This window comes from Paroedura picta, chromosome 2, assembly GCF_049243985.1.
Source record: "Paroedura picta isolate Pp20150507F chromosome 2, Ppicta_v3.0, whole genome shotgun sequence".
Classification (NCBI taxonomy): Eukaryota; Metazoa; Chordata; class Lepidosauria; order Squamata; family Gekkonidae; genus Paroedura; species Paroedura picta.
The window spans coordinates 50,742,609-50,768,911 of record NC_135370.1 but is presented as its reverse complement, the minus strand read 5'-3'; the positions used below and the strand labels follow the sequence as shown (position 1 = coordinate 50,768,911).

The following is a 26,303-nucleotide window of genomic DNA, read 5'->3' as shown; positions in this document are numbered from 1 at the left end:
AAACCCGTACTCATTTTAGTACTCATTTTAGCGGGAGGATGGAAGGCTGAGTCAACCTTGAGCCGGCTGCTGGGATCGAACTCCCAACCTCATGGACAGACAGCTTCAGACAGCATTTCTGACGCCTCTTGTGGCTAGGCTGTAGGTAGACCATCTCTCACAGTACCAGATACAGAGAAAGCAAAGCCGAATGGAGGACATTGCACTTTGATTCAGCAAATGATACAAACTGATCTCCTCTGCCTGAAGGAGGAAGTGGGTGGGAGCCCAACTTAAACAAAGGAATCCTCAGGAGATGTGCTTGGGTTTTTTTTTCATTGCAACTTCACCTGTGACCACTTGATGCCAGTAGTGAGCACACAGGAACAGCTCAGCTGCTTAAACAACTTAACAACAGCCCTTCAAGGCTGACTTCACTGAATTATTTCCTGATGGCAATTCTAACAATAGCCAAATGAAAGAGTTCAGTTCCTCTGAAGAAAAAGGCTGATTTGGAGGGTGGACTTCATTACACTGTATTCCACTGATGTTCTGCCCCAGGATCCATCCCCAGAATCTCCAGGTATTTCCCAACTTAGAGCTGGTTTGTTTTACTTATGTACTATCTTTTCTTTCAAAGGTGCCATTTCATATCTGTGTAAATACTGCATGGTATTGGTTTTAGGCCTCTGAAAGAAGTTTACAATCCAATTTGGACATAGCAGTCAGTCAGTTTGTTTCTGTTGGATGTATTTTTCCTGTTTTTTGTTTTTTTTTTGACAGGCTTGCATTTTCATTATGAAATATCAAAACTTGCTACAAACAATGTGTGTGTGCGTGTATATATATGTATGTGTGTGTGTGGTGTTCTGACATCCTGCAATGCTGATAAATGAACTCAGATCCCAAGACCCAACATTAGGAGCTTAATTGCTTCAAACAAGAGGGATCTCTTGTCAAATCCCACTGCAAAACAAATATAATCGGCAGCTTTCAACGCTTGCTTGACATTGAAGAGGAAGGGAAAACAACATGGAAAGCAAAAAAGAAACACACGTCGATGGTCTGTCAAATTTTTTTGTTAGACATGATGCTATTATCAAGGCACATCAGGATGAAATAAAGTGACCTATCTGACCATAGGCTTACAAATGCCTTGGGAAGGCAGGGGAAAACGGTGAATCAAAAGGTAGCTTTGTTGCATGCCCCCCCCCCCAAGCTGTCTTATTGACAGGAATGACAATGGTCCCAGGATGCACCATTATCTATGACCAGCAAGCAGACATCAAATGCTAGGGAGCTGCCTCTGTCAGAATAGAAAATGTGTTCAAAATATACAGGGCTTGTTACATTTTGTTCAGCTAGGGTTTGTCAAAAAAACAGGGTCATATTGAGCATGCACCGACCTGGAGGAAAATTTTCTTTCTTTAATTTTTTTTTAAAAAAACAGGAAGACAAGATGCACTTGATTCATCTCTGTTTGTTTCTCCTGGAAGGAATCTTTTAATCTACGTTCTGGAAATCAAAGCATGTCTTAGAAATATATATGAGAAAGGTTGCATGTATGAACAAGTAATGGCAATTCAGGAGAGTCAAACTAGTAGACTCCAGTTAACAAAATAAACAAGTTTGAACTATTACTTCCATATTTAGATTGCTTTGCAGTTCTGATTTTTGTTTTAAAGCACACAGGCATAACTGCTACAAACGATGCTACACGACATGTATAAATACCTTCTTCAAGGGACTGTAATGCTTGTGGTTAGCTGCAAGCCAAACTACTGGTTATCCTTTGAAGAGAAAGAAAGTTTTCACACAATGCAAAGTTATTTTTGAAAAGATGAAAATCCAGGGTTGGAGATGCTCCTTTTCCAGCCAGTTGTATCCCAGTTTAGAATTTTCATCGTTTTGAGATTAACATTAAAATTTCCCCCTCAACTACCAGTTTGGACACAGGAACATTAGATGATAATATAACCTTTGGTGGTCTAAAAGAGATTCACTGTTATGTTTGGCTAAAATTCTCATCTCAATAGATTGACTAGGTCTAGGAGTGAATTTCTCTTAAATTGGAGGATCTACAAGTAGTTCATCATCTATAGTGGAAGGGTTAAACGCATGTTAGTAAATAACAATGAATCCATAAATGTCAAGGGAAAATTTGGATTATCCTTAAAGGCCCTGACATTTGAAGTCTTCGCTTGGGCATTGCCCTTTGTAGCAAAATGGTTATTTTTTTTCAGGCTTGGTAGCAGTCTTTCCAAATATTCTCAAATCCCAGTAGTCCCAGTAGTCCCAGTAGGCTATAATGAAAAATTGGTGTGGGGGAGTATTGATCTGAGAAAGAATTGATTTGGGGGGCTTTTGTTGAGGTAGAGATACCACATTTGTAGCATAGTTGCTGGTACCTCTCATCAAAGTACTCCTCAAGATTTAAAAAAAAATGGGCCAAGGAGTCCAATTCTATGAGCCCCCAAAGAAGATACCCCAATCTTCTATTATTTTTTAATAAAGGGGAAATGGCATTTTAACTCTAAAGGGAATGCAGTTTAATTTAAATGTCTTTTGCAAGTTGCAGCACCAATGTGAGTGAACTCCAAAAACATTTCAAGGGCACCTTAAAATGCCTTCACCAAGCTTAGAGTTCATGCAGCTGACATTTAAAGGGACTGTGAACATTTTAAAAGCACTTCAATGGTGACAATCCGGTGGTCCCAAGAAATCCCAAATATTTTGGAGATTTTTTTTGCACTCAGCCATCTCAGAATGCCAAAAAATGGCTAAAACTCCAGCTGAATTTATACCCTCAAAATACCGATCATGTATTTTTCAGACTCAGATTAGTTGAATGCATACTCTAAATGTTCCCCACCTAGTTCAGCATTGTGAACATAGCATTATTCCATCTGAATGGCATAGTGCTAAACATTATAGAGCCTCCTGGCCCCTCCCCATCTTTTTGCTGTCTCGCTCATGTCTGCCGCCTTTTTATGCTTCTTACCCTCCACATCTCTTGCTAGAAATGGCAGAAGAGAGCAACACGCTTTACACGCAACTCTCTTCCATCTCTTCCATCTGTCAATCAATCCAGACAGCCAATCCCCCTATTCCTTGTTTTAAAGGTCCCGTGATGCCTGCTAATTTTTTTTAAATTTATAGTTCTCTATTGAAATGCCTATACATTTAATCACAGATGCATAGTGCTTTTTAAATGCCACCCCTTATGGAATCATGAGTCTTGATACTTTGAAAAATTAATCTTGTTCCTGATTTTTTTGCAGGAGCGGGATTTAGCGAGGCATGCTTTATGTAACAACTTTGGGGGAAAATGATTTCTGGCATCGCCTGCACGCTTGTCCGCCTATTTGTTGCTCCAGGAAGTTAGACCATTTTAAAATGACATTCTTGTCCCTGGGAACAAGAGAGAGGGAGGCAAGGGTGAGGACGGGACAAGGCAGTAGCCTTTAGCATGTTTGAGCCTCCATACTTTCCCTCTGCTGGTTGTCTGCTGGCTGCTCTCCTGTTGCTCGAGCTTCACAACCCACTTTTGGGTCCTAACCCACAGATTGGGAAACACTTAAATTAGGCTACTTGTGCCCTGCCTAAAATGTTTATGTGCAGAAATGAGCTGGCTATGCACATATTTTTGTGACTGATACTAAGAAAAAACTGGAATAATTTTTAAAACAATCATAATCTCTTTTGCAAGAACGAAATTCAAGTACTTTTAAACATATCACAAATTTGACGATATTTTAAAAATAGTGCAAAAATGAAGCTGCCTATAATTTGCAGGCTAGTTTGGTTTATTTTTCTGATTGCCTTTTTTTCAACACGGTTTATAATAAAAAATAATAAAAACTTAAAACTGCACAAAATACATCACAATTTTAAAATAACTCGTAAAACAAAGCCACAAATCAATGTGCTGGATCCAAAATAAATTTTTCACAAATGGAAGAAAGGGGGTAATTCCTATCAATTCTGCCCTCCTGCTGAAAACCCCCCAATGTATTTGCCATGCTGTTCCACAGAACATTTCAGGCTGCTGACAGAAGTGCTTTGCATTAGCAGAACATTTAATATTTATCAAACCTAAGAAGAAGGATAGAAGAGCCATGAATTGAAAAACAGCTGGGTGACTAGTGTAGTTGGTGGTAAATCAGAAAACTTTCCAATGTACTATGGTTGAAACTAGGGTTGTGCGATCATGCCACTGAAGCGGTCGTTTCCGCCCGTAGCAGCCAGTGCCACACCGCAGGGGGGAGGCACCAGCACCGGCGCACTAGGTGACGCACACAAACAGGCGCAAAGCGCTGGCTGCTATGGGTAGGACCGGCCGCTTCGTTGGCCGAATCGCACAACCCTAGTTCAAACCAGGGGGTGGGGGAGTTATACAATTCCTTAGGAGCTGTTATGTCAGTTTCTAGTTTGAGGGCTAGGGCAGGGATTGGATGACAAATGTGGCAACAACAATAGAGAAAGGACTACTAGAGTAATACCTGCCCCTTGGCTTCTCTGAAACCTTGGTGAAGCATAACATACCATTACTAAAAGGGGGGAAATATATGAAATGTTCAGAAAACACCAGAAGTATAGAAGTTATATAAGTATATTTCTTTCTTTTTAAAATAACTACCTAAAGATTTGGCTGCTACAGAGTATTTCCTATGATGGAAAAGGTAAGGACCGATTGATTCTAACTTGTGGGGTAGAGCTCTTACTCCCTACATGCTCTCGTTGGGAGCAGTCCCCTTTGTTGATGCAATTTTGCCTTTGCAATTTTTTTTCTCTGCTTTTCATCCGGTATAACTGATACCTTAGGCCCAGCTCTTCCTGACCTAACAGGCCTTCTGTAGGACAGGCCTTGTTGGCCCCCACAGCACCGAAAGGGGACATGGAAGAATCCGTGTTCCCTTAGCATGGTGCTTCTGGGGCCCAATCCATGCCAGGCTCGGGAGAGTGGCAGCCTGGTGACAGCGTCATACGAATGCAAGAATTTGCCCTGCCTCCGTATGGTTGTCCTTACGGCCTTTTCTGCCCATGTGGAATTGGCCCAAGCCAAATAATAGTTTAGATCATTAGCATATTTCATTCATCTACTTCCTTTTTTCCAGTAAAGTACTATTTTACTGGAGGGGGAGGGGAATGCCAGTCTAAACAGACAATCTACCAGCAGGTATGCATATCAGGGATGATCAACATAACGTTAATATTTACATGACAGAGATTACAGATTAAAAATGGAACTCTGCATTGTTAGGCCCCGTCAACGGACATCCTAAGCAATATAGGTGATCTTATAATAATTTTATACAATCATCCCCTGAACCTAATTATTACTCGAGTAAAGAAACGACAGCTGATGATGACAACTGAGTGATAGTCGCAGAGCCTATGAGTGTGAGTCCTGATGTTTTGAAGAGTAGCCATGAATGAAGAGGAGCGCGCATGAAAGGAGAGTATTGATTTTCTGTGACTGATGCGAATGACTTGGATGATTGACTGTGAAGTGTGAATTCAGATTGTCTGTGAATGGGCTTGGCTGCAAACGTAACGGAGTGTGCATTACCATGACTGAGTGAAACTAGGCACCATTAGGAGACACTGATTATGAGTGGCTAGCCCTGATGATCGCCCTCTTAATCTATATATAAACAGAATTGCAGAAAGTTTTGAAAAATGTATTTAATAAGGGATTTCCATTGCTTCAATAAACTCGCAGAGGGCCTGACAGCAGGATCTAAAGGAAAATGTATCATTTTACTGAAGCATTTGTTTTATGGGAGAGCATATCTGATAGTTGCTCATATGGGAAAGCCAGCTTGATAAGAAAATGCATTTGCAACACTAGAACATGAGAAGTATTTGGTTTTAGGATGTGAGGAGTATTTTATATTCATATATATCCTTAAGGAAATGAATGATCTGATGATATATAGGTACATATGAATGAATATATCATTTATTTCTTTAGTACATGTTATATTTTCGTGGGTGTGTGTGTGTGTGTGAATGAAAATATCATTCATTTCTTTAAGAATCCCCCATTATTCATAGGAATCTCTGGTGCATGTCTTTATTACATTGAACAAAAATAATAATTCATATCTATCTACCTACCTACCTACCTACCTACCTACCTACGCAAGATATTTGCAGGAGTGGCTATCCCAATCCACCCACTTTTCCTTCCTCTCCTCTTTTCCCAAATTCAGTTTCTCACTTTCTCCCATTTACCACCTGTTTCTTTTCTCTCTCTCTCTCTCTTTTCCATGCCTGTCACTTTCTTTCTCTTTCTGTCCCCCCCAACCCCATTACTCTCTCTTTCTGCCCCCTTGACCCTCCCAGCCACCAAACCTCTTCCTGCTTCATCAGCAGTAAAGTCAGCAATTCTCCAGGGATGACCACAGATCTCCCAACTACAGAGATCAGCTGTCCCATAATGTTGCCAGCTCCAGTTTGGGAAATTCCTAGTTATTTTGTGAGTGGAGCCTGTGGGGGAGACATTTGGAGAGGAAAGTAACCTCAGCATGATTAAAAAGCAGTCATTGTCTCCAGAGGAACTAATCTCTGTCATCCAGACAGCAGTTGATATACCTGGTGATCTCCAGCTCTCACATGGAGATTGGCAACAATAGTTCCCCTGAGGAAATGGGTGCTTTGGAGGGTGATGGCTATGACATTATACCTTCTGGTGTCCATTCTCACACCCCCATCCTCCTCAGGCTCTGCCCATCAAATTTCCAGGAATTTTCCAACCTGGGTATTCCACCTGTGCAGGACTTCTCCTCCGATTCTTTCTCCAAAGAGGAAGTGACAGCTAGCTAGCCCATGACACTATTGCCCACCCCAGTCTTTCCTCCTGATGGGCCTGGAGGTCCAGGCTTCTCAGGGTAGGATGGATGGGACAATCATGCCAGATTGGGGGCATACAAATTTCCTGTTGGTTTCCACGATCGGTCATCGGGCCGGTATCCCTTGCATTCCATGAGTACTGACGCTGGCAATGGCATCAACCAGAGTCCATGAGCCATTCCATTTCATATTCCGCTCTACCAGCCCTGGGGGTGGGCATACAAAGTGGGTGTAGGGGTGTCATGGGGGTGAGTAGGGACCAATGGAACAACGGGTGAATGCAAACATCTGTAGCAATTTATCATCGGATTTATCTCCTCCACAATTCAGTGCGGGATGGAATGCAAGAGCATTGTCTGCTAACCAACTTGGAGTCAGACAGTTGCAGGTTCAGTCCAAAGGTCAGAGGAAAGGAGGGTCAGGAGTTCAGGATTCAAGGATTGGAAACTGCGGCTCTGGCTGGAAAAGCAAATATAGGTTAAACAAGTCAGGATACAAGGCAGCAAGGCAAGGTAGCACTCTGCTCAAAGTTGCTTCCACACCAAGCCTTGTTCATTTTCTCATGTGTGCTGGCCTCAGCCATAGGTCTGGCAGGAGAATTTCCATCCTGTAGGCCCTGAAGATCTGTGCTAGTTCTGTCAAGGCCCTGATGTTCTCCAGGACCTCATTTCACTTGGTAGGGGCCAAGGCCAAAAAGGCCAGCCACATTTCTTTGGGATTGGGGATCACAAAGTTGTAGTAGGCCGAAGCTTTCTCCAGGGGACATATATTGAAAGGTGGTCCTTCGGATGCATAGGTCCCAGACCATTAATGGCCTTGAAAGTTAACATAAAAACCTTGAACCAAACCCGAAACTTTACTGGCAACGAATGCAGCGGCTGCAATATTGGTCTTATATGGGTTCTCCATGGTTCCAGTTTCCTATGGTGCCAGTTTCCAAGAACCCCTGCCTTCCTTATTTCCACCTCAAACCAGTGTTATAAATGACTCTGATGTGATTCTATTGTTTCTATTGCAGCAGAGGACTCTCTGCTACCAGAAACCACATATTATAGCTGAGAAGTTTGTTAACCACATTAAACTTGCTGATCAAACGCAAAAACTGAATAGCTTTGGAAATTCATTCCTGTAATTTAGCTCGCTGGTTTTCTGGTGTTTTAGCCTTTGAAGTCCAAGAGCTTATTAGTGCCCATATTATTATTTTGCTTCAACAAATATGGTGCGAAGAATGTATTCATTTTTCAGGTTTTATGTCTTTTACTCCTACAGCTATCCCCAGCTCCAGGGGAGGAAGACCTAAGGGTGACTTTGCTAGTTTGATTTCTTATCTTAGATACCATAGTTTAAAGTTGATTTTAGACTTATATTATTTGGGGGCCATTAAATTTGAATCTGAAGGCCATCATTGGGTCTTACTTGCCACTTATATTTCTCCAGGGCTGCCCATTGGTAAATATTATTTTTAATGGAAGAACATTGCAACTAGGATACATTCTATTGTACAAGATTATCCCACACATTTCTCTTGCCAACTGGCAATATGAATGCCTGTATAGGATGCTGCAATGGGTCAATATTTTCCCCCCTGTACAGGGCTGATGCTGATGTTTTGCACCTTATAATCCTGAATAGGACTTCTAAAGACTCGAAAATAAACACTAGGCAAAGGATTTTTTCCTTTCTGCCCTTAAATCAAGACATTCTTAATGATTTAGGGAATTCAGGAGAATTTACAAGAATCAGGGAGAAGGGTAGCTGATTTTTTTCTTTGGCTTCCCAAGTTTCCTTCCTTACTGCTCTAGGGTTAGGGTGGATGAACCAATGGGCAGGGACTATCTACCACTTCATGTGGAATTAGCGCTGCCTTTTGGTGAGAAGCCAGATCAGCAACTGGAGATAACTTTTAATCTATTCAGGCAATGTCATGAAGAGAGCCTGTTAGGATGTTAATTAGTCTAAGGCTGCTTTCATACATCATTGGATACATCTCTCAGTCCATTATAGCAATTGTTTTCAACTGGATTTTCCTGTATGAAGCAGGGAAACTCAGTTGCAGACAAATCTCTGTAGTGCATTATCCAGTGTGTGTGAAAGCTGCCAATAGAGGTCTGTAACATCTATTATTCTAACACATGCCATATTCTTATATCCCGATTTATTAATAAGGCTTCTTCTGCAATTAACAATTCTGGAGCAAATTTTCCATCCCTTTTGAACATTTGTTAAGATAATCAAAATCAGTCTTTGGTTCTCAAACTCGCAAGAAATCCTGATTTGATAGACAGTGCCGTGTGCTGCGAGAAATCTGGAGAATCTATAGAGCTTATAGGCAAACTAACTATAAGAGATTATTGGCTATCCTGATTACCAGAAATAGGCCATTCAAATACTTTATCCAATGCAATCACAAAGGCTACTAAAGGAAGACTGGAAATGGCTGATTACAGCCACGAATAACCACGATGCCACTAATTTTGGACCCTCATCAACAGGAGCCTAGACGTAACTAGGACACTTCAAGATTGGATTGCTATACAAGATTTAAGTATAAGATTTAACAGTACAAGATTTAAGTACACACTTGGAAAGATGAATCGATTAGTAGATATCCAGATGAGTAGATGTCCATCTTTTAAAAGGGGAGCAAGCAGTGAGCCCACCTTTGTGTTACACCTTACTGAGCACTCCAAAATGTTGTTCCTGTGGATTAGTGAACCTTGATGAATAACCTAATGGGAATCTGCAGAGGGAAGGGGGAATTGGAATCAGAACTGTGTGGATGTTAGCACAACTTTATACATGAGTACTAGTAGTAAAGCCCACCCTCCAATGGACCCATTTTCTCCAGGGGAGGCAATCTTTCATCGTAGAGGACTTCCAGGTCCCACCTGGATGCTGGCATCCCTAGGCTTGGTTCAGAAGGCACTATTTCTTTCCAGCTCTTCCTCTCCTACCTGATCCATCCCAAATCCAGCATGTTGCACCATGCAGGGCAGTGTAGGAGATGAAGGGTGAATCTTACCTGCCTCCAACAACCATCTGTGGTACCTGGGATCACATGTACAACTGGCCAGCCCCTGCCCAATGGCAGGATGGGGTGCTGGTTAGGAGGCTGGCCTAGGCTCTGCTGTGGGAGGGGGGAATTGTGCCTTTCCCCACGTCCTCTGCACTTTCCAGGCTGCGCCCCCCAACATGCTTCCCTTGGCATGCCAGATGATGGGTTGGCAAAGAAGCACACACTACAGTCAGACGTCATGGGGTGGACTCATCAACCAAGGAAACTCCAGGTACAGGTAGTGCCAGTGGGGCCTGGTGCTGCTGCTAAGTCCACTGCTATTGGCCAGGCCTGGCACAAAGCTCTCTCCTGGGGCTCAACAAAAACCCATGAGATACATTGGCCTCATCTCCTCACTCTGGCCATGGTGATGGAGAAACTCCAGGTGGGAAAAAAGCAGATCCTCCCTAAGTAGGAGGCAGTCTGGTTTTGTCAGCAGTTGCTGGGCTGATCCCTCCAGCTGTCTTTTCCGTACTGGTGGAATATCCTCCACTCACGGCCAACCACCTCCTGATTTAAGCAGTGAATTGTATGGGGCCATGGGACACATTTTAGTATATGGTAAGATGGGCAGCGGTGACAGGGATGGGGGGGGGTCATTTTAGGAACTGCTGGCAACTCTTTGGTAAACTCACAATTTTCCAAACATTCCTAAAGCAATATGACATCAGTGTTTTGTTTTGTTTCAATCTCCCCATCAACACTTGGAGAAGTGGCAGGCAGCAAAGGTTGCAGGCAAGAGGTCTCCTGCCATAGTGGGATACCTGGCAGCCCTAGCACCCTGTCCTACCCATAGAACTCCCCCCACCCTCCCGGTAAATTGAAACAAAAGTCGGACTTGATGAGATTGCATCAGCCAAGGAATGAGCAAAATAGTCACAGCTCATTTGTCCATCAGAATCAGGAGTGTGAGACCCAGATCATTAGGCCTCAAACAACCTTTGCTGGGTGGGATTCAGCCCATGTAATGGCAGTGGATGAGAAAGTCTTCTTTGACATCATCATTGTCATCTCATGGGACCTTAAAAGAGTTCTACAGCAGGTCCTGTCTGATTTGGTGTGAGTACTATGGGGACATCTAGCACAGTTGTCCAAAAGGTTGGCTGTTGCCTTCATGCAATTCCTCCTGCAATGTTTTTTTCTCATCTGCCATGAAACTCTTCCTTGCCTTGAGTGTAGTAGATCAGCACACATTTTCATGTCTGTCAGGTCTCCTTATTTACCTAGACCTGATTTACAAAACCAGCTTGATCTGGAAAACATTTGAATTATATCATGTCATATTCAGATAGGCCAATTTTAAGTTCACAGGGAGGAAAACACAGATAAAGAATGGCTGTTACAGCCTCTTTGTAAGAGCCAAACACGCTTTGACACTCGTGCTGCCTCAGTAAAACCAGGTTGTCTGTTCACCTTATATTAGAGCAGAAATGTTTAATATTGCTTTAGGTGATCCAGCTTTATTTAATCAATTATTAGGTTGCATGGATCAAGGTGACTGCCCTTGGAATTCATCTCATTAGCAAAGTTTCTGAAGGAAAGAAGATTTAGGGATGCCACCAATTTTCCTGACTCATTCTGGTAACTCAGTGGCAGTGAGATGCCATTTCCTCCTCCTAGGCATTGGATTCAGCTTGTATTTTTAACCATTGCTAAACTCATAGGGACAATCAGGGATTCAGAGAAAATGAACGACACCATGTCATGGAAGGGGAGAAAATATGTCCAAAGTAGCTACCTCGCCTTGTCTCAAACTTGAATTGCAAAACATGGGGAAGTGTCCAACTCTCTTCTCAGAAGGACCAAAGAATTTTTAAAGAAGAGTTGGTTCTTATCTGCTGCTTTTCTCTACCAGAAGGAGTCTCAAAGCAGCTTATAATTGCCTTGTCCTTTCCTCTCCCCACAACAGACAACCTGTGAGGTGGGTGAGGCTGAGAGAGCCCTGATATTACTGCTCGGTAGGAACAACTTTATCAGTGCTGTGGTCACCCAGCTGGTTGCATATGGGGAAGTAGGGAATCAAACCCGGCTCATCACATTAGAAGTCAGCACTCCTAACCACTACACCAAGCTGGTCTTTAAGACAATGAATAGTCTGTCAGAAGCAAATATAAAGGAAGTGCTGAACTGGGGATATCCATGTTCAAATCTGCACTCAGCCATGAAGCTTACAAATGTTGGTGGGCTCATGGCAGCACTATGCCTCACAACCCAGACACATTTTGGTCCAGTCTTCAAAGAGGACCATTAGGTCAACATGAAGCCCTTGCCTCACACTTTGAAAAGAAGATAAAAATATCACTCAACCCAGAATCCATTTGCTGTCTTGAGATCAACCTACCCATTAAGGAGGTAAGATCTGTTGGGGATGAGGTGTAATATAGAGGTTCTAATGATTACTTGGAATGACTTTCTCCAAGGTGACATATCTCTAGCATGGAATTCTTTTTTTTTGGGGGGGGGGTCATTTGTTTTTTTAAAAAGCCCTCACCCTTGAAGGGTAATTACTAGAACATGAATAAAAGTTAAATATCTGAACTTGTTATGGAAAATGTTCCCAGAAATAAAGAGTTTTTTTACCAAGACAATATGTGACATACAAAACAGGTGACCCTTTAGACAGGTTGTGACAAGTGATTTTATCTCAGGCAAAATCCTGGGAAAGTGCTGTGGCTCAATGCCGGAGCGTAAACTCAGGTTCAATTGGAAATGGCCTTTCTTTGGTTGGTCTGTGGAGAGTTGTTGCTACATACAGCAAACAACAGTGAGGCAGATGGGCCAAAGGTCTGATTTGGCTTAAGGCAGCCTCATGTATTCAAAATTTATACCATGATAAAGAAAGGTATTGTTTTTTTTTCAGCTGCTACCTATAAAGAAAAAAGAAAGAAAGCCTAAAATGTCATTTTCCCCCTGTTGTCCCATTTATCTAATTATATAATTCTGACTGTTCCCTTTAAGGCTGCTGTGGGAAACTTTCCCCCACTCTTTCTCTGTTAGGTCTCAAAGTCACTGGAGTCAGAGTTTATTTATACTCCAGAATGTTGGCCAGACAATGGCCTCAGGGTTACAAAGTGTAGCATGACAGAACAGAAATGCAATTTTCTGGCTTCTGTTCTCTAATTCATTTAATTAGAGATTTTCTTCATTCTTTTCTGTTTGTCCTTTCACATTTAGGAAGTTCCCCTCCATAAAATACATCTATATTTCCCTGAAAGAAACAGAGAAATAGTTGTTAGAGGCACATATTCATGTTGCTTTCCCCATGCTACTTCTTAGTTGTCACAAAGCGCTGCATTATTTGCAGATCTCCTCACCAAGGTCAACCAGGAATTATTTTATCCCACTGGTTCTCCCTAAATAGATGCACATAATCAATGCTAATAAGATTTTGATCAAAGTTCTCTTTCTTTTAACTGGGGATGAAGACACCTCACCCCAGAACAACATGATTGAGTTCTTAGGGAGGGAAAATGCCAGAGTCCTTACAGACCATACTAATTATGAGGCCCCGAGCCTTTTATTCTCTCACAGAATCCCCGTGACACAGAAGATATAACACAAAATTATGCCAATAACAGTAACTGGCAATGACATGAAATTATTTCTCAGGATCATCAGTCTTAGCCTATGGACAACACAAATGTAGGGGGGGGGGGATACGAAGAGATGGCTCCTGCTGTTGTTTGTACCCTGCCCGTCTGGAGCAGCTGGCTTCTGGCAGCAGAGATGGTTTCCACTCCCCTCACACAGGGGAGGCCATCCCTTGCTTGGCCCTGATGAGGAGAGCTGACAGAGGAGTTCCAGTTTTTTTGCCATGACCTGAATGGCTCAGGCTAGCTTATCTTCATAATAACTTGGAAACCAAGCATGGTCAACCCTGGTTAGTACTTGAAAGAGAATCTACCAAGAAAGTCCAGGATTGCTCTACAGAGGCAAGGGATGGGAAAATATATTGTTGTTTGTCTCTTGGGTTGTTGTCACCATAAGTTGGCTGAGATTTCATGGTTCTTTCCACCACAACCACTGTCATTCAGTTTCCCTAGAGCCAGCCTGGTGTAGTGGTTAGGAGTGTGGACTTCTAATCTGGTTTGATTCCGCGATCCCCCATATGCAAACAGCTGGGTGACTTTGGGCTCGCCACAGCACTGATAAAGCCGTTCTGACTAGGGTTGGACACTTTGGCGCCCGAAATGGCCGGTCTCTCCCGGCACAGCCAGCGCCGTGCTGCGAGTGGGGGGGGGGGAGGCGCAGGCATGAGTGCACCGGCAGGCACAGACATGCAGGTGTGTGTGCCTGCGTATGTGTGCCCGCTGGTATGCTGACGCCCGCGCCTCCCCCCCACATGGTGTGGCGCGGCGCTGGCTGCCAGACTGGCCGTTTTGGGTGCCAAAGTGCCCAACCCTAGTTCTGACGAAGCAGTAATATCAGGACACTCTCAGCCTCACCTACCTCACAGGGTGTCTGTTGTGGGGAGAGGAAAGGGAATGAGACTGTAAGCCGCTTTGAGCCTCCTTTGGGTAGAGAAAAGCAGCATATAAGAACCAACTCTTCTTCTCCTCCTCCTCCTCCTCCTCCTCCTCCTCCTCCTCCTCCTCTTCTTTGGATTAAAGAGAAGAAGCATTTCTGCCTGAGCTTAGTGTTGCAACCTGATGATAGATTTCAGGTGGGTAGCCATGTTGGTCTGAAGCAGCAGAACCAAGTTTGAGTCTAGTAGCATCGACAAGGCCAACAAAGATATCTTGAATAATGTTTTGCTGATCCTGAAGGGACTGCTGGCCTCAAACTTGGTCCTTTTGCAATCTGAGTTAGAAACAAAGAAAGAACTGTACTCTCAGTCGCCAGCCCTTTACAAAATTGTCTACTGAATGCCTCAACCATGTTTCACAAATGATAAAAAGTTTAAAATCCTGTTGAAAAGCACTTTATACAGTCTGCCTCTCAAAAGTCATGGAGGGGGGAATCTGTCTGTGATCTTTGTCAAGGGTGCTTCAAAATATTCATGGGTCTAAGGTAGCCCATGAATCTGCTTTCCCCAGTGAGCTTATCTCAAGTGACTTTGGAAAATATGAATTCATTACCAAATCTGAGCATCATCACACTGAACCGTGTCACTGGTCTTGCCACTAAGACAGCAAGGTGACGCAAGTCTTTAAATGGTGATATATAAGTAGAATCCCAAGGCGAGCTGTTATTGCCAAAGAGGATAATCAAGTTGTCCTGCAAAGATTACTTCGGTTCTGTCAAGGAGAATGCCTCACTTTACTATTATAAACTTCCAACAAAAATTGTGACAATTTAACACAAAAGTATTTTTTTAAAAAAAATCTTGTAGCATATATCTTAATACAATATTATGCATCCGCAGCCTGTCGGAGACAGATTCTGATTACCTGTCTGTATGGAAACAGACTGCTTTTGAAAATTATTTGGAGTCCTCTGCTATTGTACCTGTCAGATTCTTTTAATTAAAAATGTATTGATGCATGACTAAATCGCAGACTGTGAAAAAAAAGAAGAAGAGGAAAACAGGCCCATTTTAGTTCAAGTGCCATAATAAACCTGTAACCCAATGACGGAAGACCACACAATTACAAAGGGAAGGGACCCTTTTTTCAGGGCAGATCTGCACACAGTGTTGTCAACCTGATCAAAGCAAATCAATGAGGCCTCTATAGGCAGAAATGAATGGATTAATCGAGTATAAATACATTTAAGAAAATTCTTTACTGATTGGCTATATGTTGATTGCATGTGGAACACATAATGCTTTCAGTAAAGCAGGGTAAATTTATTTGTGTATTCATTTTTACCTCATCCTTGTAGGCTGCATGGCAATTTGTCTTAGAGGGCTCTCCAAATTTTATTAGTGGTTTATGAGGGGGGAATAGAGGCTACTGAGGAGAGAAGAAGATTCCTTCTGTGAATTTCTGTTGCACAAGTTATGGGCTAACAATTTTATTATTATTATTATTAATTAATCCAGAGGGTTTTTTTTTAGCTCATCTGATCTTGCTGGGTATAGCAGTACATATAAAACCACCCAATCAAAATAAGACTTATCTTCTCCTTAGCACACAGTTCTGCGCAAAGCCTCCAAATCTGCCATGGATCCTTAGAAAAATGTTCACTCTGAGCCTCTTGTCCTCACACCACCTGGATGAAACCCAAATATTATATGAAAGCAAATCATTTGACTTTCCTGGTTCCCTAGATCACCACAGTGACTAAAATCCCAGAATTTTGTACCATACCCCTCCAACAGCCCAAGCTATTATTAATCCTATCCACATGTATGACGGATTGACATACTTCCCCATACTGATGTCATTTTTCCCTCCAAAAATAAAATGTCTGTTCCCTTACTGACTGAGCAGTCCAAGTAGTATGGTTTCTCTGTTATAGAATAATAAAACTGTCTCACCCAGTCATTGTCAGAAGATCTGGCTTTAAGCCTTAGAACTTTATGGGAAGGTGCTAGAGCCCCCTTCATTAAAAGCTTTTCAAAATGGCATTTTAACAAAATGCCAAAATGGCAGTATTAAAATCCAACTGAAAAAAAAAAGATTTTATTTAACATAGAGAAGAGGTGCAAAATCATTATTTTACTTTCTGAGGCCGATTCCACATATGGAAGCAGGGCTAATCCCAACTTCTACATGATGCCAACACCGGGACGGCTCCCTCCCAGGCCAGCCTGAGATTGGGCCCTTGTCTGCCGCACCCAAAGAGCATGTGGAATATTTCACATACCCTTTTATTAAAAAGGGGACCAATGGGGCCTGTTCGGTGGCAAGCCTGGTGGACAGGGAACTAATAGCCTGTCCTATGGAGGCCCAGAGAGGACAAAAACTGCTCCAGCTGGCTTTGTGGCACTTTGCTGTGCAGATTCCTGACCATACCAGCTCAGGGAAATCCTCACACCTAATTTCTTCCTTCTAACTTTGCCCCTTCTCTCCCTAGAAAATTTTCCCCCTTTACTTTGCCTTGATTTGGGAGTCTCACAACCACTACCTGAATTCCTATGCCAAATATTTTCCCCAGTCTTCCCAACTGTGTAGAATTGCTTTCAGCTTTTTAATTAAGAATATGTTCTCTGGCTAAAATTTCTCCTCAGAGTAGCTTCTTGGCTAAGCACAGATCTTCTTAGATGCAGACTTCTATCAAAATCACAACTAAACTCTTCCCTCAGCAATACTGATCTAATATCACATCTCTCACACTGTTGCTAGCCAATCCCAGCACTTGGAGCAGCCTGTCACCCAAGTTGTTTCAGTGAAGCATTCATCTTTTATTTACTGGTTTCCAGATTCCAGATAATCCAGGATTTTGAGCCTGTTTTTTTAAATTGCTTTTAATCACAACATGTTACCCTGAATACACATATACCCTGCATGTCTCTTTCTAAGAATGAGCCAACATGCATTCCCTTACATGTTCATCTCTAGATATATTGAATGTAACATGGCAATGACTCAATTTACATATAAATAAATCAACTTTACACAGTACATAGTATTTTACATAGTACTTAGAATCTCTAACTTGTGAATAGGGTACAGAAGCTAGGAGGTCTATCAAAGGCACTCAAAGCGCATATTGTGCAGGCTCCATGTGAACCAGGCCCAAATAAGAAAAAAGTATTGTTTAGATTATGGAACCTTACATGGAAAAACCTGCCAAATTCAATCAACCCCCATGGCTCATGGCCAAACACATTGAATAATGCCTTCCTGTGTCTCCAAAGTGATTGTGCATTTATATGAGCAGGACACACACACACACACAGACAAATACATATTCACAGAGATATACTGTCTCTATTGAAATGAATATGACATATTATGATGAGTGAAAGAAAGATACTGTCAGGGAATGGGTGGGTACCAGAAGAGACAGGAAAGGGATGAAGAAGAAAAACATGGTCCTGGGGAGATTCAACAATACAATGTAGCTATGACATAAAGCACAGGTAAAATTAGTCCCAGGTAAATTTAACAGAGAGAGGAAAGGCAACATGGTGTCATCTGATATCATCAGATTTTGGAAGCTCTTTAGGGTTGGTACTTGGGTGGCAAAGAAGATTCTTCAGAGAGAGGCAATGGCAAACCACCTCTGCTTCTCATTTGCATTAAAAACACCTTGGCATAAGTCAGCTGTGATTTGACAGTACTTTGCACACACAAGTTTAATTGAAAGCCAACACAGCATTCCCAAAAAGTGTTCAGGAGCACAACCTTTGTATGTTCTAGACCTCCTATGATTTTTAGAAACTCTTGGCTTGAAGAAAGAGACAGGTTCACCATATAGCAGTCAAAATGTGGGTTCTTGTGGGAACAGTTACCATTTTATGACAATTTTTACTATATTTAGGAAGTCTTGTAAAATTCTTCTTGACACTTGGCAGGATGTTAGTTGACAGTTCAAAAGAGGATTTTCTGGGGTCTCCAATAAATGAAACAAAGAAAGATTGGGAAATGTTAGGCAGTCTATACCAACTGACTTGCGATGGCCCTACCAGGTATATATAGGAAAAGGATCGGTTCCTTCTCTGCATTTTAATGTTATCATATAGGGATGGGCACTACCCAACATGCAAACTTTAAAATGTCATGAAAATCAAATGTTTTGCGAGCCAAGGCTTGTGCGATCTTGCTCGTATTGACCTCCCACATGGGAGTATGTTCTAAGTCAGGGGTAGTCAACCTGTGGTCTTCCAGATGTCCATGGACTACAATTCCCATGAACCCCCTGCCAGAAAAATCATTGGAATTGTAGTCCATGGACATCTGGAGGACCACAGGTTGACTATCCCTGCTCTAAGTCATTCACAAGGCTGAAAGCATCTTCTTTAGCAATGCATTGGGTTGTTTGATTGGAGGGACTTCCACCCGATTAGTAGAAATGGAGCAGCAATTGTCAAGACCTAGAGTTTAAAATTAATACTAAAAACACATTGAGTGTGTGTCTCTGTCTGTTTATTTTCTTTCTTCCACACTGATGGGGGGCCCATCAGATCTTCCTTGGCATGCTATGGCCTCAACCATAGACCAGGCAGAAAAGCTCAATTTTGCAGGCTCTGCAGATCTAGGTAAGGACCCTCCTTCTCTTCCTTAGAAGAATTTTTCTACTTTGGCTTCCTTTGGGAATATACACTTGACTACCTGAATTATCACTGCCAAATAACTATCTTAGTTGTTCCGACACTGTGTGGATTAGCTCCCAATAGAAAACTATGTTATCTCACTAGAATTTCTCCTTAGATGGTTTTATCAGTTATGTTCAGTCAAAATCAGACCAGTCTGCCCTCCCCTCTCTCCCTTCCAGTTCACAGACAGTATATCAGCTTCCACTCAGTTGTAGCTGATCAATCACAGGGCTCAGAGCCTGTAGACCTGCTTCTGTCTGACAGGTAGGATTGAGAAGACCAGATACAAAATTAATCAGAAGTGGTGACAGATGGGGGCCTTTCATCCCTTTCATCTGTATATCCAATATATGTAAGGATATGATGGGCTCCACTTTGTTAAAAGTGAATGACTTGCTCTTGGTCTGCATCTTAATTGATATGTGTCACAAACCATGGGTCTGCTGCAGGAAGTGACCACCCTCAGATGAGAAATACAAAAACAACTTCCAGGAGAAGCATGGTATTCAGTCTTTATTAGGAAGATGCACTAAGCAAGCAAGATCTCATAGTACAGTGGAAACAGGATCATTGACAGAGACACAGAACAAAGGATGCCCCAACCTTATATAGGAGATTGGGGCTTTAGGCAGGAAAATGGGTTCACATGGACAGCCCTTTGATCTGAGGCGTGAAAATGAAGGAGACAGCTAGTCTCCGTTCTCAGGCACTGAAGTGCCTGCAGCTGGATGTTTGTGGCTACCATCCTGTGATCCAAGGACACTAGCAGTTCAGGAGATAAGATGAGGTTCTCAGTGGGGGGAAGGATGCTACAAGCTGACAGATAGTAAAGGCTTGGAATTACAGAGAGGCTGGGTGGAGAGGAGGGAGGTGAAGGCTCTTAGGGGGGACATTTGAAACAGAGGCCAGCCCTCCAGGGCAGACCAGGAGACAGGATATGACAGCATGACCTTAATATTGACAGGTGGGAAAAGGGGCACTAAGTTAGGCTTCTCTCCACTTGTGGAAGAAATGTGAGGGTTAGACATTTAAACATGAAAGGAGCTTACTCACATCAGCCATGTATTGGTTGTACAGCCAAGGGTGTATGGGGTAGAAACTCACTTGGTAATAAGCAGCATAATTTGAACCCTAGCTGATATATAACATGAGGGCATCTCTTAGAACCTCTCAAACACAGATTCTGTGTAGGTGATGAAAAGCAAGGAATAGAAGCATTAGCAGTGCTGCATCCTGAGCCAGGATGAGGTTGCCCTTGTTCTAGCATGAGGGTTGTCAATCTCTCACAATTACAGTCGATCTCCAGGCAACAGAAATCACTTTACCTGGAGGAAATGGCCACTTTGGATGGTGAGTTCTATGGCACTAAAGTCCCTCCTTTCTTGAAATCCTGCCTTCCTTAGGCTCCACCCCAAAAATCTCCAGATATTTCCCAGCCTAGAGTTGGCAATCCTATCTAACAACATTCAGTGGGCTGCTTCAGACTTGGTCCACAAACGTTGAGGAGTATATGCCAAACAGGAATGATATTTGATGGGCAGATCACTTCTAATGAACCCAAATATTTGTGGCTTCTATCTTCAGTTTGGTGTAGTGGTTAGGAGTGCGGACTTCTCATCTGGCATGCTAGGTTCGATTCTGCACTCCCCCACATGCATCCAGCTGGGTGACCTTGGGCTCACCACAGCACTGATAAAGCTGTTCTCACTGAGCAGTGATATCAGGGCTCTCTCAGCCTCACCCACCTCACAGGGTGTCTGTTGTGGAGAGAGGAACGGGAAGGTGACTGTAAGCCGCTTTGAGCCTCCTTCGGGTAGGGAAAAGCATCATATAAGAACCAACTCTTCTTCTTCTTCATTCCAGGGTTTGAGGTCAATACACTTTAGAGGCCACGCTGACAAAGATTAACAAAATCTACTTACATTAGGTAAAGAAATCTTAACTCAAGAATAATGTTCACCAGGATACAACACTCTTTTACTTTTCTTGAAACAGATTCAACACATCTACTGCTCCACAGTGTTTGGGAATAAACTTATTCTAACTACACCCTTCACAATTGCAGGAGGATGTTGCAGGAATGCAGGTTTGTTGCTGTTGTTTATGAAAATCTTGCCTGACAATCCAAGGGAAAGTCCCCAAGTCATTTGACATTGTGTGATTGTAATCATTCTCTGGACAGGAAAATGCATGCAAAGTATAATAATGTAATATACAATAACATGTGGATCCCCTGCAGGGCTCCAGATATTATTAAGGAGGCTCAAAGGTGTCTAATTGACTTCATATAACCCTTATATCTCTGTCACATAGCAAAGCTAAGTCACACCCAGAACAAGGAGACAGCCAGTACCAAAACATTGCCAAAAGGAAAGATAGGATTCATCAATACTAAATGTTGCTAAGGGCCTGCAATGGGTGAGTTATTATTGGTAGTTTTCCATGTCTGAAGACACAGCTTCATCTTGCTTTCTCCATGTGGCAGACCAAGCCTATTGATATTCATTGTTGGCAAAGATTCATCTCCGTCCTTATCTTGCAAATAGTTTGCCCTTCACTTATTTTGTGCAAGGGTATTATTCTTGTAACAATCCTTATCAATGTCCTGTTTCCGTGCCCCTTTTTAAAACAAAGGAATGAATAGGCTTGCAGGTTCCAGTGGGCAAGTAGGCAAAGATAGTAGGTCATGGGTGGTACAAATAAAAGATCAGATATTATTCTACTTGCAGAGTTCCCTCTTGTCACAATGTCCAATTCCGCACAGGCAAAAAAGGGCAAGAGAGCAGTCATATGGAAGCAGGGCAAATCCCTGCTTCTATATGATGTTGCTACCAGGCTACCTCCCTCCCGGGCCTGGCATGGATCAGGCACCAGAAGCCCTGGGCTAAGGGAACGTGGAATCCTCCAAGTTCCCTTAGCCTACTGCGGGGGCCAGCAGGGCCTGTCTGCTGCGGGGGCCTCCTCTCTGTCCTACAGTGGCCCAGAGTGGGCAACAAATTCCCAGTTGGCTTCACGGCACTTTGCCACGCTGAGGGACAGACTGGGGCATTTATTTTTATTCCTGCAAAATGACCCCCCCCCCATGCCCACCCGTGCAGTGGAACTAATCCGCCACTGCTTTGTGTCCAGGGGGACACATTTCAGTCAGACACCAGGTGTCCCATTGAGATGTGTTCCCCATGGGGAAATGGAACATTGTGAAGCTTTATACCAGGGTTAGTCAAACTGCAGCCCTCCAGATGTCCATGGACTACAATTCCATGGACATCTGGATGGCCGCAGTTTGACTACCCCTGCTTTATACTCTGAAGCACAGCACCACCAGTGGCCTGACACAGCAGCGGCCATGAGGAATTGGCCAAGAAGACTCATATTGAATCCAGTTTGAACTCAGCAGATTATTTCAGGGTAAGAAAGGCAAATTAACATAGGTTTTAAGCTAAATACTTCTACAAAGAAATGTAATGTGTGTCTTTATTTCACCTGTTAATTTATTTGATGGTCCACTAAGACTGGCCATCTGTGTATCTGTGTACACGCCCATTTAACCTATCCTGAGGACATATGATAACTTTAACTTTCAGCCTCCTATTAGCCTGTAGCTGAAACCCTTGTTTCTTTGTCATAAGGGACACAGAAAAAGGGATCAGCATGAACCAAATCATGAAGCAAAATTAGTCATGTATTTTGCCCTGTTCATGGTTTGTAAACTGCAGTTCATGAGGGATCTACCAGCATGAACTTTCAGGAACTTTTTAAATAGTTTGTGGTGATTAACAGAGCAGAAAGTGGGGGTTTAAAGCAACTCCAAATCTCTTTAATACCCTGCTTTCTGTGCTTCACAAATGCCACAGAAACAGCTGAGCAGTGGGTAATTCCCCCCTGACACTCAGCTGTTTTCCAGGCTTTCTTATGCAGTCCCTTTAAAGGGACAAGAAAGCCTCGATTAACCACCTCCTGCCTTTCTGAAGAGAACGACTGACCTGTCAAGACATACTTGCTCCAAGCTTTTCAATGTAACATCTGGCCTGTATTATACCATTCACCTTTTTCTCCTTGGGCTTTATAAAATAACGAATAATGCTGTTTGGGGAAAACACATAGGGGAAGGGAAACTGAGACTGTTGACAGACTGAAATGAAGATAGTAATTTGGAACAAATTCATATAGATTTAGGTGTGGTAGAAAGCCTTAAATTCTATGGTTAGAGGAACCAATGAGCATACTCTAAAGAAATCCGAATAACAAAATTGAGAAACTTCACTTTCATTCTGCACACACTAAATAACATATTTTCAATACAATTTAGAAGTTCCTGTGCTCCACACAGGAAAATCTAGCTACAAAAGCACATTGAAAGTGCATTGCTTGGCAGGAGGGCAGTATGTAGCAGTATGTAGCCTGCAGGACAAAGGCACCACACCAGATATTTTGGAAAAATAAGGCCACAGCTTTATTTTCTCCTAGGAAGGAGAGTCAGCAGTCTCAGATGGCGCCCTGGAGAACCAGCCTAGGTGTAAGGCTATAGCATAGAAAACTCCTTGCCAACTGAAACCCACACCCTGGGAAGGCAGCTTAAAAGGGATCCAATGGGCGTAAGCCTCTGTCTGTCTCCCCAAACTACCTGGCAATGCGAGCCTACCTACCCAACCAGGTTGACATTTCGCTCGCATACACGCCGATCTCTTAATGAGACCCCCAAAGACGGAGGGAAACAGATGCGCAAACCTGTTTCCCCCAAAAGGATTCTCCCCATGCCAACCCACCACTGTGACAATAGAATAAACCTAACAATAATCTCTAATACCACCAACAACCGCAAACAATCCTGAAAATAGGGAGGGAGGATGGGAAGCTTCTTTCAGCCGCGCTCTGGAGGAAAGAGGCAGAGCACTCAAGCCCGGCCCCTTATCTAGGTGTAGGAGATGCCTACTCCTCCCCCCCTCCCGAGAGGTGCCTCGTTGGAGCCTCAAACAGAGGCACTTCCTAGAGGGCACGTAAGAAGACGTGTCCCTTTCTTTGCTGCTGGGCTTACTCCTCCGCGGCAGCAATGGAGCGCTTGGGTGAGTCCCGGCTCAAATTATCCAATGTGTGCATAATGGGCTCTAGTTACTTGCATGAGCCAGGCAGCATATATACATTTACTGTTTTCATTCATGGCAATGTACATTTACTGTTTTCATTCTTCATTTTTAGAGACTGTTAAACTGTCTGGATAGCCCAGGTTATCCAACCCAGTCTCATCAGATCTTGGAAACTAAGCAATATTTGGATGGAGAACCAGAGATGGGCAATGGCAAATCACTTATGAATGATACACATGAAGAAGGCTAACTCTGGGGATTTTTGGTGAGTTGTAGCCTGAACTATGATGTGCTTGCATTGCAATGTGTGGCTGTTCAGGGAACACTTAAGCCATTGCCTCCATGTTTTGGAACTTTAAGACTGTGCCATCTAATGCAAGGTATAAATGTGCCAGATAGTAAAAGTCAGCTTTACTTGTTTTCTTCTGCTGCAAGATTGTAGAGTGTTGTGCGCCTAGTAACAAAAAACTATTACTGCAAGTATTTAATAAACGTCATGTATTTTTACTAAGGACTGCTTTCTACATTGCCCTGGGGACCCACAGGGTTCCAGTTTGGACTCCTTGACAATATCCCAAGGCAAGATGTTGCCCCTTAATTCCCTGAAAATGATCTAGGCAGAATCTGTCTATGGCCATATATGGAAATGCTGATGTTTCACCTAGTGAGAGAAGCTAAATAAGACATGACTCAAGGAATGACACTAATATGGCCACAGCTTTATTCATTTTAACTGAAGGAGTTGCTCCACCCCTCCGGCATGAGAAAGAAAGCCCGCAACCCAGAGTCATCCGTCTGCATCATAACCCAGAGTCCAGTAGCGCCCTGGAACCTGCCCCTTTCCCCACTGGGAAAGCAGGCCCCTTGCCACCTGGAGTCTCCAACTAGGGAAGCAACCTGATGGGGACCAAAGGGCGCCCACCTCATTTGGCTATCCCAGTCAACTGGGTTATAACATAGCTGGTTTTGCAAAGACACACACAGAGACACACACTCAACATTTTTATGGCAGAGCTGGATGGAGTGGGGGAATACAAGGGGCTGAGTTTTGCAAACGGTCAGCACATTCTAGTTTCATTTTAATTTAATTTAGTTTAATGTAATATATCAAAGCATATTTTTTTCAACAAATCTACCTCATGTTTTAATCTTTGTGGAACACAGGTATGAAATCATGTTTCTGTAAGTGAGAGAGATATGGTTAGACCAATATATAGAGAGAGAATGAAGTGATGATTTGAAATTGAAAAGATACTGTCTATCCAAGCTGCAATGGAGGAGAAAACAGCTACAAATCAAATGCTATTGAAGACAGATTTTAAGACCTCTACTTACAATGAAAATATAAATATGATCAGCAGGAGGTCAGTGCTTCTTACAAGGAACAAAAATCAATAATAACACAATCACGTTACACTAAGATGATGTACACTTATTGCAATATATCCCTACACTTAAAAAAAATAACTACCAGTATCTAGGGTGTCTAATGTTGTTTAGACAGCGATTATAAAATGGAGAGAGTATGAGGAAAGTGAATGTGTGTTTGTATTCCAGATCCAGAAATCTAGTTTTATAAAGTAGTCGATCAATGGGCTATGCCCTGAATGTTATGCACAATTTCCCCCATTTTGCCTAGAATGCACAGTATATCTTGGGTATTATAGCTGTGATGTACATTCAGGACATAACTATTCAAAATCCAGTTCAAACTTGTTCTGTGTAGGGCGACCCTCAAACAGTGTTTGGAAGCGATATCTGGTAGAACCTGAATTTTGTGGAATGGGCCACATGGACCCAGGCTCCATCTACCCTGACTCTCAATCATGTCCTGTACTGCTCAGAAGGGGCTGATATTGAGCTTGAGCTAAGAATGCAAGGGTAACTCATTCTTTACAAAAAAACATCCAGGTAAGACCTGGGGATCCCCTGAAATTACAGCTCATCTCCAACTACAGAGATCAGTTCCCCTTTAGAAAATGGATGCTTTGGAAGCTAGACCATATGCCATCATACCCCCCCCCCATGCTCATGGTTACCCCTAGGTTCCCAGGAGTTCCCCAACCTGAAATTGGCAATCCTACCCCATACCCCTCACTGGCAGAAAGGGGGGCACCTGGGAATTCTAGCTTGCAACCAACCCACTCCCATATGAAACTATCTAGAAGAAGAAGAGTTGGTT

General features: G+C 42.7%; 1 protein-coding gene across 1 annotated transcript in view; it reads left to right on the top strand.

The window, feature by feature from the left end:
- The window catches only part of LOC143828876 (uncharacterized), a 193,367-nt gene extending 173,718 nt beyond the window's left edge, over positions 1–19,649 (top strand). Inside the window, exon 2 of the mRNA XM_077319039.1 lies at positions 19,615–19,649. Within this exon, the coding sequence (XP_077175154.1) occupies positions 19,615–19,649 (35 nt within the window). The remainder of the gene's footprint in view (positions 1–19,614) is intronic.
- The last annotated feature ends 6,654 nt before the right edge of the window (positions 19,650–26,303 follow it).